We start from the raw sequence: 12,198 nt of genomic DNA, 5'->3' as shown, positions 1-12,198 counted from the left end.
CAGAGGTCATCTCAGAACCACTGCACCATATCTTTCAAAAATCCTGGAGCACAGGAGAACTACTAGAGGGCTGATGTGGTTCCCATCTTCAAAAAAGGAAAAAAAAACAGACCTAGGAAACTATAGACCAATCAACCTAACATCAATACCTGGGAAGATACTGGAAAAGATAATAAAAAAACAGATCTGCCAACATCTAAAACAAGTAAAGTAATAACTAACAGTCAGCACGGGTTTGTTAAAAACAGATCATGCCAAACCAATCTTATTTCATTCTTCAACACAGTGACTAAATTAGTAGACCAGCAAAATACTGTGGACATAATCTATTTAGATTTCAGCAAGGCATTTGACAAAGTAGACCACAACCTACTTCTTAGTAAGCTAGAAAAAAGTGGAATAGATAACACCACCACTAGATGAACTCACAACTGGCTGGCAAACCGTACTCAACGAGTAGTCCTTAATGGGTCTAAGTCTACATGGAGGTAAGTAAGCAGTGGGGTGCCACAAGGTTCCGTCTTAGGCCCAGTACTCTTCAATATCTTCATTAACGACTTAGATGAGGGAATAGAAGGGGAACTTACCAAATTTGCAGATGATACTAAGCTGGCAGGAATAGCTAACACCCAAGAAGATAGTCTCAAGATCCAGATGGATCTTGACAGACTAGAACAGTGGGCCATATCTAACAAAATGAAATTCATTGTAGAGAAAAGTAAAGTCCGACACTTAGGCAAGAAAAACCAAAAGTACACATATAGACTAGGTGAAACCAGGCTCAATAGCAGTAACTGTGAGAGGGATCTTGGAGTCTTAGTGGACAACCAGCTAAATATGAGCCAGCAGTGTGCAGCAGTAGCCAAAAAAGCTAATGCAATCCTAAATTGTATTAACAGAGGGATACAATCAAGATCAAGGGAAGTACTAATACCACTCTATAAAGCCTTTGCAAGACCACACTTAGAGTACTGCATCCAATTTTAACAGATTTAACATAATCAGAGTTGGAAGGGATCTTGTAGGTCATCTAGTCCAACCCCCCGCTCAAGCGGGAGACCCTACACCATTTCTGACAAATGGCAGTCCAATCTCTTCTTGAAAGTCTCAACTGATGGCGCTCCCACAACTTCTGAAGGCAAGCTGTTCCATTGGTTGTTTGTTCTCACTGTCAGAAAGTTTCTCCTTATTTCCAGGTTAAATCTCTCCTTGTTCAGTTTCCATCCATTATTCCTTTTGTTCACCACATTATAAAAAAGATGTTGAGACTCTAGAAAAAGTACAGAGAAGAGCAATCAGAATGATTAGGGGACTGGAGGCTAAAACATACAACAAACGGTTGCAGGAACTAGTCTAGTAAAAAGAAGGACCAGGGGAGACATGATAGCAGTCTTCCAATATTTGAGGGGCTGCCACAGGGAGGAAGGGGTCAAGCTATTTTCTAAAGCGCCTGTAGGCCAGACAAGGAATAATTGAGGAATAATTGAAGAGATTTGTCAGAAATGGTATAGGGTCTCCCGCTTGGGCGGGGGCTTGGACTAGATGACCTATTATAAGGTCCCTTCCAACTCTGATTATCTGTTAAATCTGTTATCACCTTTTCAGTCCTGTTCAGCAAAAAATATATTAGGAGTTGCCAGAAATATCAAATAACTTATCCCTGATTAAATAGTCCAACTATATATTCCTTTTTTTTTTTTGTTCTTCACAATCTTGATCTTTAAATCATTCTCATGGAATCAGGATTTAACCTTTCATTAGTCTTTGGCATTCAAAAGGAATCTTCAAAGCTTTCACCTGTCTACTTTGCAGATCCCATAAAGAGCTATCATCCAGGCTTTCTTGTTGCAACTGTTCCATTTCCAGATCCTTTCTTTGGTTTATCTTTTTTGGCTTTTATCCCATTTTGGCGATCTCAATTTTGTTGTCTATGTCAGGGTAAAAGTTTTTAAATTTTTTTCTCCTCATCTTCTAAATTGTATTCATTTAAATCTGTACTGTTTCTGAAATTTTTGCTATAAATATCACAATCCAATTACCAAAAAATTCTTTAAGGTAAAATTGTAACTGGTTTAGCTATTTTTAACTCTTTTCTACCTGGTCCTTTAGTTCCCTCTAGTGTCCACTTACCAACTTCATTAAGATTAAATTCCTAATATGGGTTTAATTCCATTTCAGTCATTTCTCACAAGTATATTTTTAATGGTATTCTTGTTTTTCAGACCTTTAAGCAAAAAACCCACCCAATATTCCAATATCTCTGCTTTCCCAATCTGCTTAAAACTCTCCTAAATCACTCCTTCCTCCTCTTTTTTTTTTTGCTTTTTGCCAATTGTATATTATTTTAAAATTTTAAGTCTCTGTTTAAATTTCTTAAATCCAAAGAAGGTAAAACCCACCAGTGTCAAATTAAGCTGTCCATTCTTGAAGGCCTCTTAATATTCATAAAATGGTTAAATAAAGAATTTTCAAATGTGATAAGAAAATGAATTCAGCTGGCTGGTTGTCCTTATTAATGGCCCCACTGTTGCGGAAAGCAAAGATGTCATCTGCTTCAGCTTCAGGTGCTCAACCCTCGGGAGATCGCTGTTGTCTCCTCATGAGAAGTTGCCATTCAGAGCACTCCTGTGTGATCTCTAATTCTCTCCTCCAGAGAGCTTCAAAGAACCAGTTTGCTTACCAGTCTTTCATTCTACACCATGGTCGTCATCTCTGCTCATTTGCAGAGCCGTCTTCAGTCTGCCATAACTCCCAGCGGAAGCCCCATTTCCATGTTCCCCTTTGTGCCTCTATTATCCCCATACCTTGCTGTTACAGATAGACTTCAATTTACGACCATAACAAATCCAAGAGTTTCTGTCAAAGATCACAATGGTCAAGGCACCCCATCTAACCAAACCCCAAATTCTGACTTTTTTTTGTGGTAAATACCACAGTCATCAAGTGTACAGTCTTCAAATTGTGTCAATACTCACTTCAATGCAAAAAGACATATCTCTGAAAAATGCATACCATTCACACACACACACACACACACACACACACACAAAATTACAGTCAAGCTGTAAGGCTTTCTGGTTATTCAAGCATATTGGGAAGCATTTGGGTTTAATGTGCTCTTGGAGAGTTTTCTTTGAAAACCAAGAGGAGGTTTAGCAGCAAGGAATCTGTTTAGGGGGTTTATAATGCAGCAGTTGGCAGGGATGTAAACAGCTCTGAGATTTCTCTTGTATAGTTAACTGTTAAATCCTCCTAGCATATTTGAGAGATCAAAAAAAAAAACCTTTAATAGGAGTAAACTAGCAAAGAAAGGTGGATTGGTTTGCATTGGAGGTGGTCTGGGAATTAAATTAATATGCAGTAATAAAGGAATGAAAATTTCTAGGAAATATTCATGAAGTATCCAAATAGCTTTGTTTCAAAGTCCCTCCCCGCCCCCTTCACTATTGCAATAGGAAGAAAAGAAAATAGTCTAGTTCATATTCATTTATTACATTTTATTACCAGGGCCAGTTTTGTCTATACCATCTCAGTTGAAAAAGAAAAGAAAAGAAAAGCTCTTACATTTCAGGATTTAATCATTTCTAGGCAGAAGAGTGTGTGTGTGTGTGTGTGTGTGTGTGTCCGTCCGTCCATAGGCTGTAAACAGAATAATACATGTATTGATGTAAGTAGAATTATGGAAGTATAAATCTCAAAGAAAATAATATGGCCCTCGTACTAACCCTATTTAAATGAGCCTTTAAATCTGCAAACCACCCAGAATCATTTGTCTAAATTTGATAAATAAATAAATATAAATAAATAAAACCTGACTCTCCCCTACCCCACCAATACCTTGGAGTAGTGTCTTTGGTGGACCCTATGAAGGATATTTGTTTTGGCAGTAATTATGCTTCTCTTCCAATTGATTGTTTCATATGGTTTCTGCATTATTTTATTATTGTTTCATATTGTATGGCATCCAGAATTGAAAACAGGCAGGCAATTTGCAAATGTAATAAATAAATGAATAAATAAATCTGGTGAGAACTTGATGGTACAATCTGTTCTGCTTTGCTTTGTTCTTTTGTCTACTCTGACATACAAACACTAGAGCAATGGCTGGCTACATGTTCCCTAAAATTATGAAACAGATGCTTGTTTCATTCTGTTGTCTGATGATTCCTACTTATTATGGTCTGATAGCTCCAAGAAAAATGGTGACACACGTGAATGGATTATCATTTTCAAAAAGCCCCAAAATAATTACAAGTAAAAACAGATGAGGTAGGTTTTTTTTATCCACAAGGTGTCTGGAAAGAGTAACGATTTGAAAAATAACTTCCTTGAAAGATTGGCTTCATGAAACAAGTTATCTTAAATCTTGATAGTTGCTCAGATATAACTCCAGTTACAAGGGTTGAAAGAGAAAAATGGAGCTGAAAATACTTATATAACACTTCCCTAATTTTAATGAAATATGCTCGTTTACTCCCCCATTAACAAACTCAGAAGTAAGTTGTACAAATGCAATCTAAAGAAGCACAGACCTGTTGCAGGTAGCATGGAAGTCAGTTGCAATGTAAAAAATAATAATTTTTGTTGTGTTTTTCCTTTGGCTGTGTGATTAAATTATATTTCAGTGTGTTTTATAAAGTGTGCGCTGTCAAAGATGGCTGCACTTTCCTCTCCATTGAAGAGAGCAATAGTATAGTGGATACAATGTTGAATTGTGACTGGGGAAACCCAGATTCACATCCAGCCTCAGCTAAATAAACAATCTGGGTAACTCTGGTAAAGAGAATAAAACTAACAAACAAATAAATAAATAGAACAAGCAGGAAGAAACACTAATAAGAAGGACAATATATCCATATAATGATTGATCAAGATAGCTAATGGAGAGGTAAGATTTAGAGAACCAAAACATTGTAGTTTAAAAGAATCCTATCCTATTACCTCTGGTGCTTTATCAAAAGAAACATTGTCAAATTAGTACAATTTCACCTGTGCATTAGAGTGCTGAATATACCAGTATTTACATATGAATATTTTTGAAGAAGATATTAAACTAAAGCATTTAAAAATTATTCTGGGGAAAAGATAAAATTGTCCAATTGTGTGGAGAAAGATGGTGGGATATATGGAGTTACATTGTTTTACATTTGACTGTTTTAAATTTCTTTTTTAGTTATTTAATAAAAGTCTATTGCTTTGAAAAAAACTGTTGGAAGAAGCTAAGGGGCTGAAGTGGTGGAGGATAAAAAAATATTTCTTCGCTTCCGTAACTGCTATAGAATAAGTTTGATTTTCTGTAGAAATCATTACTAAGATATAATCAGATTCAAGAGGAGTTTTTCTCCACCTGTTTTCTAATCATCTTCTGACGTGCTTCACTGCCCTCATCTGAGGTGTATTTCAAGGAGCCTATGGGTTCAGCACAATTTATTTACTTACTGAAATTTGTATGTTTTCCCAATCAAGGGCTCTGAATACCTCATAGTTCCATAAATTCCAAAATCAATTATCAATAAGAACAATTCTACAATAAAATAGAACATTCTCAGAGGTATAAACCAGACCAGAGATCTCCAAACTTGGCAATTTTAAGACTTAAAGGCAACTTAAAGCTGTGCTGGCTGAGACATTCTGGGTGTTGTCCGCAAGTCTTAAAGCTGCCAAGTTTGGGGGGCCCTGAACTAGACAGTTAGCAGCCGTAGTGTAGCACTCCCTTGCATAAATCAGTATTGTTACTATCTTTTGGAAGATTAAAGCAGAGTGGAGGCCAACTTGACATTGGGAGGCAAGCTGTTCCATAAGGCTGGATCATCCACTTAGTGTTCAGGAATGATCAGATCAACTGCCTAGGACATTTCCTCATTTCACAAAGCAACATAGGACCAATGGTTTCTGGCTACTATTAGTCTCCAGGCAAGAATCATCAACCACAAATCTACCAAATAATTATCCATTTCAATGTCTTTTTCAAACCAAATATTACATTAAACAATTTGTTTAAAAATAGTGAATGTGCACTTGTAAGAGAAATCTCCCTCGCAAATTTCCCCTAATTTGTCTAAACCAGAGACCAGCGCACAATCATATAGAAACAGATATTGTTTACTATACTATGCAAAGCAACTACAGCAAACCTAAATATGGGTGAAGTCAGTCCTGCATATGGTTGAATATAGGAAATCAAATGTGTAGTGAGGTCAGCAAATCAGGGTAGTACTATGAAGTAATAAAGACAGTATTTCAAAGACTTCAATATATTTGAAAGAACAGAATATTCCATGAAAATTATTTTTGCTAGGGAGTTACTTTTCTGGATTTATCTTAAAGTGGTCTTGCTTTTTAGATCTTTTGTTCATTTCTTGGTGTCTCCTCCTAGCTCTGTCAACAATCCTTGTTCTTCTCAGTTTTATGACTGAGCAGGTTTATTTTTTCTCAACCCCTGGAAATGTAATTTTAGGGAGGGGAATGTGTCCCTAACCAATGGCATTTTTCTACTATGTTACTATAATAGAATGTAATATGAAAGATACAGGTGATAGAATTGCACAATTAAAGTTGAAGTATTTCTTTTATGTTTTATGAAAGTCATGGGATGAAATCGTGGACTGTAAAAGTTTGTGCTAGGACCAAAAATGCTACCTGGGTCTGCCTTTTTAAATTAGCATTCTTAAATGTCTTTTAAGAGGTCTATGGGATTCTCAGTCATCCAAGTCATGGTTTCTCCAAAGGCGTTTTTTCAAGAGGCACCTGGACTTTCTTCTAACCCAAGAGCTAAAGAAACTTCTGGGATGAGAAGCTGGACTTTCTGGTTTTTCTCTTAAGACATCTTGCTTCTCATCCAAGAAGCTTCTTTAGCTCTTAGATGAGAAGAAAATCCAGTTGCCTATTGAAAAAGCACCTTTGGGATCTTCTGAGAGGTGTTTATCTAAGATTTTTGAAATGTGTGGGAGGATATGTATATTGACTTCAGTGGACAAGGCTCCTGAAATTAGTTATTTTTTTTATCCAAAATTGTTATATATTGCCAGTTATGGTAGACCTTCAGTCAAAATCTTTGGTGTTTATTGGACCTCAAAACATAATGTAATGTACCTTTCCTCCTGGAATTTTTGGTGGTAGAGATAGCATTTCTTCCTCCATTTTTTTCTCCACAACATAGTATCCTTTGTTTTTGTTTTGTTCATTACTCAGGGTTTCTTAGATAGAAGGGAGCCACATATACATTGGATTAATAATAAAAAATATTTTTTTAAATGATTCAAGATTGGGCTTTGGAAATTTATGGCTGGCATAAATCTATCATATCTATGAGTCCTGCGGGAATGGGACAGTATAAAAATATACTAAATTCTAATTTACACTTAGAAAGGAATTTACATTTATGAAGCAATTTGTACCTGGTGTTAAATAAATATTAATATATTGTATATTAATAAATCAAGTCAGCTCCAGTTCTGGAGATCTGTGCATGTACTGAGACAAACGGAATCGTGGGCTGCATGGGAAAATTTAGCTGCATTGCAAGTCTTTGCTCTTTGTTTTTTATTTTTATGTTTTTATTTTAGTGTTGACATATATTGCTTTTATTTTGGGGTTGTAAACCACCCAGAATTTGGCTCAAGATGGGTGGTCATATAAATGTTTTAAACAAACAAACTTTAAAAGAAGCAGGATGTGATATGGCAAAACATGAGACTTTCCCTATGCAGTTGATTGAAAAACAGGTGAACAGACCAATTTGTCTTCTGGTATTACTGAAGTGAACCGAGAAGAATGACTTAGGATAATACAGTTCCCTTTCTACTCTATTTTCACATATTTTTGAAGGCTCTTGAAATACATTTGATGGGTGAATATATGTGTATAAAAATTTCTCTGTAGAATTTATCAGGACCAAAAATGCTGTGGACTGACTATTTCTCTATGAAGTGAGAGGAAATTCTTGGATAGTCAATTGACCCTGATAGGACAAAGAAGATAATGAGAAGCTCACAAAGGGTATATAAAAAAACAAAGAGCAATAAATAGAACTACCTAGTTTTCACTGTATTACAACATTGATCTACAGTTCCCTGGGCTGAAAGGTAGCCAGTTCATGTGCATCCAAGGGAATCTCAAAGGAATAAACTCTCTAATGTAAGATGTATCTTAGGATGCCTAGTCTAGCATCTGTCCCTGAGTTTTAACTCTCAAACCTAGTTTAATGTATGGTTTAATAGCTTCAACTAGCAACTCCTATTACAAATTTCATTTAAAGACAGCCATCATTTGTCTTAAGAATGGTATTCTTTTTCTTTCAACTTCTACTGTCCTGTCTTCAAATGATACAAACTATTATGCAGAGAATGCCTTATAGAAAAGCCCATTATCAATTTTCAACCAATAATAGAAATAAATAACATTATAGTATTTTATTATCTGCCTTTATTTGAAATACTATTTTCAGATATTTGGAAATTGGAGGATTATGGTGCTGCTAGTCAGATATCCATTCTCAGAGGGACACGGTAAATTTCATTTTTAAGCAAAGTACAAGCCTTCCAGTTAAATAAAAAAGCTTGTATGTGGTATCATATTATTCTAAATGTTTCAAAACAGAGGACAAATAAAACAAACCCATGATATAGTGATACATGATACAGGAACTGACCCATGTTTCTTAAAATATGATGGCATCTTTTTTAACACCATGGCTACCCATGGTGAAATGTAGCAGGCCAATACTTTTTGCTAAAAAAACAACTCCAACCTTCTACACTTTTCTTTGTCAGGGTGTGGACATTGTAAGAAAATGAAGCCAGAATATGAGAAAGCTGCAGAGATACTCCATGCAGACAGTGATGTAAGCTAATTTCTTTTCCATTTTCAAATGATCCATAATAAGTAACTGAAATAATAAAAAATGTTCTTGTTGCAATTATTTCATCTTCCCAAGGGTTTGCAAAAAAGATAGTTTCAAAGTATAATCTCATTGGTAATGCATGAGTTATGCCAAATAATTAGGAAGAACATTGTGTGTTTAAACACAAACAGAAAAAACATGTTATATTCAGCCATTAAACCTTGTATTGTGCATAATATGATAAAGTTCAAATTCTTCATCAAACTGCTTTGTTTTCTCTATTAATTACAAATTGAATGTTTAACGTAAAAAAATTAAGGAAATACTGGCTTGGGTTTTTGCTATTTACAGATATGCTAATGAAAACCTTCTCACTTTAAACAATTGTCAAAGGTTTTCATTTGAATGTATGTGTACCTAGAAGATCAATTATGCAGATTAGTCATGCCATAAGTAGGAACAGATCTTCACTTAGGCACTTAATACCTTTTCCTTGTTATCTTAAACATCTACTGTATAATGATTCAAGAGCTTGAGACAGAAAGTGGATAGATTTTGAGATTTCAGTATTTGAGACAGCACCCTTGTGCATTTGTGTATCCAAGCATATATGGAGCTTATTCCACATTTTACCTGATGCATTGTTTCTTACTGAGTGCTCTTTATTACAGGGGTGTCAAACTCAATGTCATCATGGCATCATCATATGATGTAATGGGACTTTTTTCCCCTTCACTAAACGGAGTGTGGGCATGACCAGCATGTGACACATCCGGCCCAAGGGCTGGGAATTTGACAGCCCAGGTTTATTGTATTTTAGTTAGATTTTTATTATGGTTAAACAGAAGTATTTTATTATTTTATAAAGCTTCTCTTGCCTTGATCAATTGATTTTGGTGCATCATAAGATCTGTGATAATTTTTGCAATTCTGGAAAAGGCCATCAGGAAAGATCTCTTCAAATGGCATTTACATAAGAGTGTTTTAAAATTACTTTAACCAAAGCACAAGGGCCTATCATTACACAAGTTCTTCAAGCTTGATCACTGCTATTAGCTGTGAAGCTATTCATTGGCTTAATGTTTATTTCTTGGTGCTATTTTTCCCACTTCCCTTTACAGCATTAGATTAAATACCGTAATTAAACAAATGTTTGGTTAATTGGTTGGACATTTTACAGAAGGATTATCCTTGAACGGATAAGGTGTTTGTCATAACAAAACTTGTAAAACTCTCCAGAGTTGAAAGTTTCCAAAGCATTTGTATTGCCTTTCTAAAGTTGTTGTAAATTGTAGATAACTACTCTGTCACCATTTATGTGCGTTGTTCACAATTTAGGATATACTGTTACAGGCATTGCTTTATATTGCAGAAACCAGGTGTTTTGGCAGCAGTAGATGCAACTGTCAACAAAGCTGTGGCAGAAAAATTACACATATCAGGATTTCCAACCGTCAAGTTCTTTCAGGATGGAGAAGAGAAATACACCTTGCCTCATCTCCGCACAAAGAGTAAAATTGTGGAATGGCTCTTAAAGTAAGTGATCTCAATAATAAAACATTTGGAAATAATCAGGTTGTTCCAATGCCTACTTTGGAAGGCTGAGACCATAGCATGGGCTTGCATGTTCTTCCATTCTAATTCCTACAGTTGGCCCAGATCACAGAGTGTATTGCTCTGAAATTTGAAATCAGTTCTCACTTCAAACCACAGTATTGATCTGGTGGTGGTTTGGATGTAAACTATGGATGGAAGAAATAAGCAGGGAAAGAGTGGGGTTTCTCCCCACTCCGGTGGGACTGGTCTATCAGGGCAACCTAGTCTACCTAATTATGGGACGGAGCATACTGCTTCCATTTTTACTTTCAGACCCAATCCAGGGACCTTCTCAGGAAGTTGCTTTTGCGACAAACTATTTTTGTGGCAAATTTATGTTTTACTGACAAAGAAATAAAGGGAGACTAGCATAGATCTATTTCAAGCTATTTAGCTCTCATGAGTTAGCCATACCCTTCTTGTATTCGAATATGTAAGCAGCCCAGGTTTGAATCCCAGAAAGGTATGGCTAGCTGATGAGAGTTAAATAGCTTGAAATAGATCTATACTAGTCTCCCTTTATTTCTTTGTCGGTAAAACATATATTTAAGCAGGGAAGAAATGACCACTCAACTCCAACATGCATTTGTGATGCTCCAGACTCACCTGGAAAATTCATGTGTGAAGCAAATAATTTCATCTGCATATGTTCCCAAATAGACACATGTTAAAAATGCACTTTGTCAGGGATGAGGGATTTGCCAGGAAGGGGAAACTGAAACTATTGACCAGGAAACATAGAAACTACAATATATCCATGAATAGTACTTTTAAAAGGTGATGCTACAAGTCTGTGATGTTGTTACCAGAACATCAAGATGCCTGTTTTGTGCATGGCCATACCTCTAAGGCAACTCCTGCACATTATTGCTCGTAATATTTTCTCAGAATCTAATATATGACTTCAAAAAAGTTGCCCACCAATGTATTTGATCTTAAGAGCCATATTGGATTAATGGGCTATCAACTATTTTGTTTTGAATTAGTTTAAAAAATACTTTGCTAAATACAAATAGCATCTTCATTCCAAGTCCATGATTTGTGGAATTGTAGACAAATATTCTGAGCCTGAGGCTCAATGTATGTAGAAAGATGCAATTCAAAAATAGGGTATTTATAGTAGCATTTTTGTTGCTATTTGGTACTGTAGTAGCATCCTAGTTGAACTTAACTGGTAATTAAAGTTGCTAATCAATCAGGAGCAAATGATAAATTTTAAACAAATGGTAAATTTATGAATTAAAATTGTGTATGTTACACAACAAGAATATAAAAGTGCCATTTTTATACTGTTTAATTTTTGTCAGATTTGTCAGATTGACAAAAAGATCCTTTTCTGTGTTTTGGAAACTATTTTGCAGGACTAAAATTATATATATATATTTTAATTGTGTTTGGCTGTTTTATTAGTTGTGCCTCTTGACAGCCAGTTTAATTAATTTGGCATCACACTAGCTTTATGAAAGAACTTACAGTATAAAACTTCAATGCTAATACCTTGAATGTATTAGTTCAGCTAGGTTTGGTTTCCATGGAAAACCTGTTTGTCATAAAACAGGTAATCAAAGAACTGTTGTTGAATTGCTCCCAGGACTGAGCTATGAATGGGATGAAAAGTTTGATATTTTGAACCATTAACATACTGGTAGTATTCAAATTACATTTGTGTATCAACCTGCTTATATAAATTCATTGTCATCCCCATTGTAACAAAGATAGACGCCTCAAGAAGAAGATATTGGAATAATAAAAGAAAAGAC

At 35.5% G+C, this 12,198-nt stretch overlaps 1 protein-coding gene across 3 annotated transcripts in view; it reads left to right on the top strand.

The window, feature by feature from the left end:
- Positions 1-12,198, top strand: part of PDIA5 (protein disulfide isomerase family A member 5) — a 222,016-nt gene that overhangs the window by 164,393 nt on the left and 45,425 nt on the right. For all 3 annotated transcript variants that reach the window (XM_087920413.1, XM_026708029.2, XM_087920411.1), the window contains exons 12-13: positions 8,772-8,842; positions 10,215-10,378. In XM_087920413.1, coding sequence (XP_087776539.1) covers positions 8,772-8,842; positions 10,215-10,378 — 235 coding nt within the window. The remainder of the gene's footprint in view (positions 1-8,771; positions 8,843-10,214; positions 10,379-12,198) is intronic.

This window comes from Pseudonaja textilis, chromosome 1 (genome assembly GCF_049901715.1).
Source record: "Pseudonaja textilis isolate UNSWEBS1 chromosome 1, rPseTex1.2, whole genome shotgun sequence".
NCBI classification, from domain to species: Eukaryota; Metazoa; Chordata; class Lepidosauria; order Squamata; family Elapidae; genus Pseudonaja; species Pseudonaja textilis.
Note: the sequence above shows the minus strand (reverse complement) of the source record. Positions and strands in the feature narration are given on the sequence as shown.